The sequence below is a fragment of the Petaurus breviceps genome, unplaced genomic scaffold (assembly GCF_028583685.1).
Source record: "Petaurus breviceps papuanus isolate PSGF00001 unplaced genomic scaffold, PetGlider_PUasm1.0 99, whole genome shotgun sequence".
NCBI lineage: Eukaryota > Metazoa > Chordata > Mammalia > Diprotodontia > Petauridae > Petaurus > Petaurus breviceps.
Genome location: NW_027187465.1, coordinates 24,921,733 through 24,932,312, shown reverse-complemented (window position 1 = coordinate 24,932,312; position 10,580 = coordinate 24,921,733). Strand labels below are relative to the sequence as shown.

Sequence of the window (10,580 nt, the reverse complement as noted above, 5' to 3'; positions counted from 1 at the left end):
TTTTTTTTTAAAGCAATTGGGGTTAACTAACTTGCTCAAGGTTACACAACCAGTTATTTCTGGGTGTGATGCTAAGTATTTGAGCCAGGATTCGATCCCAGGTCATCCCGACACTGGAGCCAGTGCTCTTACTCGCTGTGCTACCTGGCCGCCCCTACACACATACTCTTATGTCGCTCTGTCTCTTAGATCTCGCCTTACTCTGTGGCCTTAAATGCCACTTTTACCTAGACAACTCCCACATATACCTAGCCAGCCCCAGGATCTCCCTCCCCTAGCATGCCTTGCTGTCACTTTAAACTTACCATATCCAAAATATAATGCATCATTTCTCTCCTAAGGATCGCAGATTTTAGAGCAGGAAGAACCCATAGAGGCATCTAGTTCAATACCCTCCTTCTATACCCAAGGCCCAGAGAGATGAAGGAACCTGCCCAGGATCTGGGTGGTATAACAGTGTGGGACAGAGCCCTGTGGGAGGCCACTCCAAAACCTGCCCCTTTACTGTGCCCCCCCCCCAGGCCTTGCCAAGCTCGATCACATCTGTGCCCATGGAAGCCCTCCTCTCTCCCCTCCTCTCCAGTAGTGGGCCCTCCACTTTCAGTCCCCATCACCTCTTGGCTAGAACTTTCTAAGTGACTTCCCCTGTCTGTCCCCATGACTTCACACAGCTGCCACCATCACCTTCCCAAGCCCTAGATGTTGCCTCCAAGAGAAAAGAGAAGCTCCTTAGTCTGCCATTCACGGCAAGCTCCAACTTCCCTTTCCAGCCTTACTGTACACTACACTCCATCACACTGAACTACCCTTACCTTTCAGAACTCTGATTTACCTCTGATGCTCAGCTCTGGAGCCACCTTCTCCACCAAGTTTTCTTGGCCACCTCTCTCCCACAGATGAACTTTCCTCCAATTTTCTTACAGCACTTTATCTGGATCTCTCTCTCCTCCTCCATCACTCCCTATCCTCTATTATTTATCTGCACACCTTTCACATTCCCTTCCCCCTCCCCCCAATAAAGTGTAATTTCCCAAGGTCACATCAAGTGGCAGAATGGGGATTTGAATCCAGGGCCTCTCTCCTCCAATTCTAAATTCTCTGCTAGCACACACATCTCGAGGGGACTCCAAGACCTTCATCTGAACATTTATTTTTAATTTACTAAGCTTGCCCCTTCATATTAAGGCACTCCATTCAAGCATCTGAAAAAGAATCTAAATAATTTCCATTGACCCTCTTACTCCATTTCCCTCTACCAGGCCCCCTTCCTATCAACCTCATGGAGGTAGTCATGTTATAGCAGACTGAAGGTCAGACTTGGAAGTAAGGAAAATCTGGGTTCAAATCCCACCTCAGACTCTAGCTAAGTCACCCTGGGCAAAGCAATTGACCACTCTGTGACTCAGTTTCTTTATCTGTAAATAGTGGGAGGGCTAGATCTGTACCTTCCTCTCATTCATACTGTGTGTGTCTTGTATGTGCATAGTCACTTGCATGCTGTCTTCTCCATTAGAGTGCAGACTACTCAAGGGCAAGGATCACACTTTTTGTTTCTTTGTATCCCCAGTTCTTAGCACAGTGCCTGAAAAGTAACAAGTGCTTAATAAATGTTTGCCAATGACTGATTCATTTAAAAACCCAAATTGTCTTATCTCTGCGTCCCTAGAGCTAACAGTATGCACACAGAAGGGATTTAATAAACGCTTCTTGGAGGAATAAAGACTATACGAAAGGTCTCTGCTTTCTAGGCATGAATAAGACAACCACAAACAGCAACAGCCTTAAAAAGAATGTCTAAATACTGTAGCTGTGTTTATTCTGGGTATTTGCCAATGGGATGCATAACTCACCTTTTGAGGGTAGGACACTTTATTCCACAGACATTCCTTGAGCATGTGCAGACAATCTTGGGTCGAACAATTCTCTCTAATTTAGAAGGCTTGAAAATCCTCATCCACTCCACATCAGAAACAGAGCTCCGGTCAGGGGCTTCGATGATGAAGTTACTCGGGTGGCAGCATTTAGATTCACAAATGTCTGAGTCACTCAAAGAGCCTTCATTGAACTGGGTAAAGGAGGCTTCAGTCAGCTCCATCTGCTCATGACCTTCCATTTCCAGCCTTTCCAGCTGCTTTGCTCTCGACACACCAGGGTTCACAAAGATATTGAGATCACAGTGCTTGTGATCGGGCCCTCCCAAGTGGTGGTGGTGATGGTGGTGGTGGTGGGGGTGGTCCCGGGCCAGGATCTCGCTGTCGCTGCTCCTGGCTGACTTTATATTGTTTCTGCACAATGTACTTCTCCTTCTGGACTCAAGAGGGGTCATTGTATTAAACTGCACTTCCTCTTTCAAGAGCAGGGGCCGTTGACTTTCTAGTGCATCTTTGGTAAAAATGGCTGAAGTCTCAGTACTAGTTTCCTCTCCGTATGCAGAGTGAACTCTCTTGTCTTCTTTGCCTCTATCACAATCGCCCTTTTCTGGCCTCCAGGGCTGAACCCGGGAGGCCTCGCTATCATGATCCTTACTGTGTATCTTCTGACTTCCCTCTCTCTTAATGATGCTTTTGGGGGTGTTACTTTCGAGATCTGAGAAACTCAATTCTCTGCTACAATGACATTACAAAGAACTACATTTATGAGATTGAGATATATATGTATATATATATAAGTACCATTACTCTACACATTTCATATGGACCTCATTAATACAGACCAATCTCTAAGGTGATTTTTGTCTGAAATTCACATATCAAACCCATGCTTAGACGGCTGTATTTCATGATTCAGCTCTAGCCCCCAGAGGCTCCATGAAGCCCTCCCTCAAAGCTTTAGTTGAGGCTGAACATTCCTGGCCCAACCGCCATTGTGCTCAACATGATTATTACTGTCCTCACTATTCTGTTATTACCTGTACTATGAAATCTAGAGCTTTATAAATCAAGTTTCATGTGGGTATGACTGATTTTCCCAATGACTCTATCAGTTCTTCATGTGCAAGGACCACATTTTACATATTTGGTTTTTGCTCAGTGATAAATGTAAGTAGCACAAGGCCTGGCCCATGGCAGCCACTTCATTGGCTGAAGTTATTGCCTTGCCTAACACTGTTAGTCTCATAGCAGGGAATTCCAGTCAACCAATAATTCAAACAAACTACATTTAAGGGAAGGAACAAACTACATGCTGGGAAGGAAGAAAGGAAGGAAGGAAGGAAGGAAGGAAGGAAGGAAGGAAGGAAGGAAGGAAGGAAGGAAGGAAGGGAGGGAAGGAGGGAAGGAAGGGAGGGAGGGAGATGTTCACCACAATAAGATGGTGATCTTATTGGCTGTATACCACAGCCCTCTCAGGTAGGTGGGGTAAGTATTATTACCCACATTTTACAGAGGAGTAAACTGAGGTTAAGAGAGGACAAATGTCTTGCTCAGTACCACATGGCTGGTGAGGGGCAGTGCCAGGGCTCAGATCCCTAGAATAAAACTCTATATTTTGCAGTAAAACCCACTGCCAGCCTAATGCTGCCCCATGAGCTCACCCTAGGAGGAAGCTGGGCATGAATGGGAAAGGCTTCAGGACTCTGAACCAGCAGCAGGGCTGCTTTCCCCTGGCACTCCCAGGGTGTGGAGGAAGGGGCACAGGATCTATGCACTTGGATGTGGAGATGCTTAGGGCACAGGTGTAACAGGCAGCAGCTGCTAGCCCTCCTGCCCTGCTGGGAATGGGGAGCATTTGCCCTCTCTCTGGATGGCAGCAGTCAAAATCAGCCCCGAGGATGGCACTGCCCAGTGAGAGAGGGTGTAGGGCTGCAAACAGTTCCCTCCACCCAATGATCCCAGGGGTCTCCTGGCAAAACTGTTGCCTAGTGAGTATGAAGTTACATATATTTTATTTATATTATTATTGTTGTTATCAATAACAACAGCACTTGACGTTATGTGGTTTTTCAAAGCTTACCAAGCCCTTTCCATCCATTATCTCGTTGGAGCCTGACAACAACCCTGTAGGCAGTGCTGAGCACAGGGTCCGGCACATACCTGGCGCTTAAAAACGGTTTTTACTGAATGAATGCCATCCCCGTTTTCTAGATGAAAAAGCTGGGGCTCAGAAAACTCACACATGTACTCTGGTGCAGTATATATTCATGTCTTGTAAACTAGATGTGTCCTTCATATATGCCTCTCAGGATTTCTTCTACTACTTAAATACCATGTTGTCAGTCACGACCCTGTCTTCTTTCACAGGAATGCACGATTCTTTAATGAGCTATTAATGTCAAGGTTGTCAAATTCAGCTCTCAGAATCAAAGCAGGATTCTGGCCATCAGGGAAAAAGCACAAGTTCTTGAAATTAAATGAAATGCTAATGAGGGCTTACATCACTGAACAATATTTTAAAAATTCATTTGTTCAAAATCATCTGAGTATATCTAGCCAGCAAGACGCTCTGCAGGTGTGGGCTCCCAGGGGCCTCTGCACCTTGGCTGGCCTTCACTCTTTCCCAATGACGAACCACAGAGCCATGGGCTACGTATGGATCCGTGATGTAGGTCGAATGGGAAGAAGATCCCATCAGCTACAGGATTCGGTCATGCTCCCCCACTCATTGGAGACATTGGGCAAAGTGCTGAGGCATCAGTTTCCTCATCAGTAAAAAGGGGATAATCATCATGGCGCTGGCAGGCAGAAGCCTAACTCGTAGGGCTGCTGTGAGGACTGCAGGAGAGAATGAAGGGGAAGGGCTCAGAAACTGGCAAGCGCTGTGCCAGTGGGACAGAGAGTGATGGCCCTCTCCCAGACACTAACTGGACTCCTCACTTGCTTCTGGCAGGTAAGAGAAGCCTCTTTCCCAAAGCACCAAAGGTGAGGAGAAGCATAAGAAGAGCCCGGATCAGCCCACGGCTGGAAAGCCCCTGGCCCCTTCCTTGGCACTCAGAAGGCATGTGCTCTGTACCTGGCTTCATGAATCCGTGACTCATCCATCCTCGAGTCATCCCTAGAATTTTCTGCAGTGAAATGAAGAAACTGCAGGTCATTTTGTTGTTTGACATATACCTACACACAGACATGGAGAGATTTTGTAATCTAAAGAATGCAATGATGCCACTCCAATTTGACACTTGGCATGTCGAACACAACTTAATAAAGTACAAAGATTTCTCAGTGTAATGCAGTCAATAAACCTTGGAGCCAAGGCACAAGTGCCCGGGCTAAACAGCTATGCACATTCTCCAAGCACAGGCAAAAAGTCTGACTCTAGAGAGGGTGCAATTAGAGGAAGACTGGGGCCAAGCTTTATTTTTTCTTTTCTAAATTAATCTCCCGGGTTTTGTTTCCAAAAATATCTATTTAGGCAAATGCACACCCATACACAACGAGACGGTGGGAGAAAGCAGGCAGCAGTGTGGTCCCACTGAGGGTTTTGCACCTTTTGACATGCAGGCAAGGACAGAAGGGGGGCCAGGTCTGCAGAGAGAGCAGTGGGCAGCATTGGCACAGTGCGCTGGGGAGACGGGCAGTATCAGGTGGACTCTTGTGGAAGCATGTAGACAAGAATCAGACAGGACAGGAAGGTTCCTGTTAAGGCTGAGATCCTGAGAGTAGGCAGAGAGACGTGCCTGGAAGATGGGACGTTCAGGTAGCTACTTGCAGTTGTTACTTAACTACCTGGGGTGCTAAAGAATGTCCAACTTGACAGATGTCACATGAGAGCCAGTCTGAGGAGTATTTTTGAAAGAATGAGCGCAAATCGCAGTATGAAAGGGGCAGGTGAAGGGAAAGTGGCAGGGCAGGCATGCGTAGACTCATAGGGCTGACTGTTTAAAGAGAGTGAAAATAAGGGCATGAAATGGGGATCCTGCAAATCCATTCTGCAGCGGGTACCTGGAGAGTAGTCACATAAAACCAAGAAGAGGAAGGCTATGGTGACTGTGGAGTGTGGACCTGAGAGATTACAGGCTCTGATTTCTATCTCAATCAAGGAATGTTATTAACATTTGGGTGCTACTATGATGACCAAGACAGTGGTAGATGACTCCCACAATTCTGAGCCTCAGAGTAGTTGCTATATGGAAAAAGGCAGCACTTGGGTAGAACACAATGGACTTAGAGTCTGGAAAGAAGCAGATTTAGGGCCAAATGGAGGAATATCTATGACTGTGTTTATGCGAGGGTCTGTATTTCATGAAGAGATTAAGTATAATCTGTCTGGATGGAGGGAATACGACTTCCACTGATATCACAGAGTCCAGACCCATAAAAAATATCAATGGAGAGAGACACACATACCTAATAATTACTTTAACAAAACTATAACTCAGGTCATAGTTAGATCCATACCTGTCTCAAATTATGCAGTTCAGTATCTGTTCGTTCTTGCTTTGATTTTGCGATGTCAAGTAATTGTTCTTTCCTCTTTTCTCTCTCAACTATTTAAAAACAAACAGGATTGAAATACTTTTTGCCAGTCATATCAAAAAAATCTTTTCATTTCCAGAAGTTTATTTAATTCTCAAGTCCAACATTTCTTGTTACTGAAAATCAGCCTGCTAACTTCACAAACAGGGCACTCCTTTTTGGCCTGCAACAGTTTGAAAATAACATGATAGGGGTGGCTAGGGGGCGCACTGGCCCTGAAGTCAGGAGGACCTGAGTTCAAATACGGCCTCAGACACTTAACACTTACTAGCGGTGTGACCTTGGGCAAGTCACTTAACCCCAATTGCCCTCCAAAAAGCAAAAAAAAATTAATAATAATAATAATGTGATACTCCCTCTGTGGGCAACATGCAAAGACTATTTCACCTTTGCTAAAAGCTCAGGAGAACATTAAGGACCACGATTTCTTGTTCACCACAGACTTGGATCATTAAGACATGAACTTTCTGACACACAATAATGATACATTCTGCTACTCTGTGAATAAAGTGAGATCAGGCGGAGCTGGTTTTCATCCCACACAGGGTTAAAATGTGAACACTTCCCTCTCTTCCTGAAACCAGGCCACAGGGAGTCAGAGGAATCAGCAACATGTTCAGCATCTTGTAACTGCAAGGAGCCTGACACACTCCAGGAGGGGTTCCCAGAAGCACTGAAGCATTATTATATTATCTCAAGGGGAAAACCAATCCAAGACGTGGGAATGACAATCAGTACTTACTGAGCAGCACAGTGGTTCGACTTGAGTTGTTGATGAGGAGTCTGTCATCATTATTACACTAACTCATTGTGACATATTAGACTTTACATTTTCTATTAATGTATTTTGCTTTTACAAATCAATCCCTTTCTAACAAATAATCTAGCCTGAAGTGTAGTCGGACTACTGTTAAGTAAAGGCTCTCCTCTCCGGTGCTACTCTGATGCCTGCTGCTGGTGTGGAGGTGACCCCTGGAGCCAGCAGAGGGTTAGTTTAGGCAGGTTCTGCCAGGCTGGAGAGGTTTTAGGCCAGGCCCTGCACCAGGGGAGGACCGGCTTAACTCCCTCCTCACAGACAGCCACCTGGGGATACATGACTTTGGGCCACTGAAACCCACAAAACCTAGAAAAATGAAACGTGGCCCTCAGACCTGAGAGGTTGTTTCTGTTTATGCAGCAACCATGGGAAAGTGTCAGAAAAAGAGACACTGGAGGCTAAGGATTACACAGTTTTTAGACACTCCATAAATTTTAGCTAACTATTGGCACTCTGACTGAGAGAGAAGCTTCCCCAAAATGTAGACACGTTGCTGGAGGAGCTAAATGATGTTGATATTCTTTGTTTTTTTTTTAAAGCAATCGGGGTTGAGTAACTTGCTCAAGGTTACATGGCCAGTTATTTCTGGGTGTGGTGCTAAGTATCTGAGCCTGGATTCGATGCCCAGGTCATCCCGACATGGGCCAGTGCTCTTACTCGCTGAACCACCTGGATGCCCCCGGATGTTGATATTCTTGAATGAATCTTAACATTCTTGCCAGAAATGAAACCAACAGATGAAAGTGAAGGAGGGCTACAAACAAAATAAAAATGTAAAAGATTTGCACCAAGTCTAATAACAAGCTGTTTTCTTCATTAAACACAGTGAAATCTGGACACATTTGGACCCTAACACAACATTCTCTAAAGAGAACAAAAAACGGAAAACTAGCCAGAAGAGATCTGTGCAGATGGCAACACGGCTGGGACGGCACCAAGGGACAAGGCTTTGGAGAAACAAAACAGAAAGAGAAAGTGAGCAGAACATTAACAGCGCTTATCGACAAGACTGACTCTCCCAATGACATAACGAGAACTTTCTACACAGCCACCAAAAGCATGTCCGATCAACCAACCATCAATCAGCAAGGATTTCTTAATGAGCCAGGCAGTATGCTCGGAGCCAGGGACATTACTACGAAGAACGACCAATCCCTACTCCAGAGGACACATTCTAATTCAAGAAACAAGGACATGTAGAAACATCTACAGCACAAATGTGAAGTGAATACCCCCCCCCCCCCAAGATAGCAGGGAAGGAGGGCAGCAGCAGCTGGGAAGAGCAGGAAAGGCTTGGTGCAAAATAAGGTGCCTGAGCTGCCTCTGAAAGTAACAGATGAGGTCACCCATGGAGAACAGGCAATATTCAAGAATGGATGGCAGCTCTACATTTCACAATTAACAGAAAGATACAGAGAATGTAAAAGCCCACTCAATTATTGCTTGCTGATGCCAAAAAAGTATCTGAGTCAACAGAACAGTGTCTTACAAGCTCTCTCTGACGTGACTCTCATCCTTACAGCAAAACCATTTAATGTTCCTTGGAAGCAGAATCCTGCTTCCTGACCCTCTGATAATAATCATCGGGCAAGGTCTAAGACAAGGAGATGTGTGCTTGCCAAAGGCATTTGCCACCGTGACGGAGGACATTCAGCTCAGAAGACAGCTCGTCGGTAGCATCACCCTCCAGATACTGTGATTTGTGGATGACATTGTGCTGACTGTATTAAGTCCAAGACATTGTCATGTTCCCTGAAGGGGATCTGTAATCACCAAAGAATTCTGGCCTGTCCATCCACAAATGAAAGATCAAGTGGCTGAAAACTATCTACTGTCTAAATTTCAACATGCATTTGGACAGACACCCATATAGAGTGGGGGTAGTAACCATCTTTGTGTCATGGATCCCTTTGACAGTCTAATGAAGCCTACGCCCTCCTCAGAATGATGCTTTTAAATGCATAAAATAAAATAAAATACATAGGCAAAGGAAGCCAAGTATACTAGAATGCAGTTATGAAAATATAAAAATAGGAAAAAAAAAGTTTACAGTTCCCAGGTAAAGAAACCCTGTTCTAGAGGTAGCTGGTGGTGCAAAGTACAGACCACTGGGCCTAGAATCAGGAAGACCCAAGTTCAAATCCAGCTCAGATACTTCTTAGCTTTGTGACCCTAGGCAAGTCACTTAACCTGTCTGCCTCAGTTTCCTCATCTGTAAAATGGGGATAAAGAACAGCATCTACCTTCCAAGGCTGTTGTAAGGGATCAAATATCAATAAAGCACTTGGCATAGTGCCCAGAATATAGTAGGTGCTTAACAATGTTATTCCCCTCTAAGAGCTTTTCCTCAGTATATCTGGGACAGACAGTCCAGCGAGAAAGCATGCTGAGTTCATAGTGAAACAGAAGAAACAGAATAAGTTGGCTGCCTCCAGAAGCTCCTTTGATGATCCCAAGTTTCCCATGAAAGAAAGGCCCACCTTTTCAGTATTATCATTGCAGTGGTGCTGCTGTATGGCAGCCAGATAAGTAATATGACTACCTCCAGAAGACATGAAAATGAGTGATGGCGAGATGGGTGAGAGCTTTGAGCGGCACCCAACAGTTAATCAAAGGAGACTTGTCAAGGAGAATCAGAGTCATAGATGTCATCAAAGAGCTAGATGGTGAGAACACAAAGTGGGCTCAACCTGTGACCAGAAGGAGGGAAGCCAGATAGCCAGTGCTGCTACACTCACAATGTGTAGGGAGGGCATGTTGGATGGACCACTGCCCAACCTGGGGCAAGCTTAGGGGAGGACGCAGATGGAGTGTGATCAAAGATCTATCTGAACACCTGAGTAAATCACACCTCCTCTAGACAGGTGAACTTGGATGAGATAATGGAAGTAAAAGCTGAAATAGTGCCTGAGGCTTCCAGGCATGGTATAGACATCTAAGTCATTCTTAGATTGATATGTTAAATGCAAAACACAAGTTTCATATTTTGATATGACTCTCTCTCTCTCTCTCTCTCTCTCTCTCTCTCTCTCTCTCTCTTTCTCTCTCTCTCTCTGTCTCTCTCTTTCTTCCTTCCTTAACGCAGAGCAATTGGAGTTAAGTGACTTGCCTAAGGTCACTTGGCTAGTAAGTGTGTGACGTGTCTGAAGCTAGATTTGAACTCAGGTCCTTCTGACTCCAGGGCTAGTGCTCTATTCACTATGCCACCTAGTCACCCCAATGACGCGACTTTCTGACAGACTCTAATGTAATGATTCATCTAAGACCTTACATGTCCCCTTTCTCATTTATGAAGCATCAACAATTTTTCTCTGGGAACAGATCCATACAGGTTCCCTAAAATGCTACAGTTC

The 10,580-nt window shown here is 45.1% G+C and overlaps 1 protein-coding gene across 1 annotated transcript in view; it reads right to left on the bottom strand.

Annotated features, from left to right (window-relative positions):
• The window catches only part of CCDC62 (coiled-coil domain containing 62), a 57,642-nt gene that overhangs the window by 13,697 nt on the left and 33,365 nt on the right, over nucleotides 1-10,580 (bottom strand). Inside the window, exons 7-9 of the mRNA XM_069081678.1 lie at nucleotides 6,333-6,421; nucleotides 4,948-5,048; nucleotides 1,851-2,606 (exon numbers count right to left, since the gene is read on the bottom strand). Of these exons, the coding sequence (XP_068937779.1) occupies nucleotides 1,851-2,606; nucleotides 4,948-5,048; nucleotides 6,333-6,421 (946 nt within the window). The remainder of the gene's footprint in view (nucleotides 1-1,850; nucleotides 2,607-4,947; nucleotides 5,049-6,332; nucleotides 6,422-10,580) is intronic.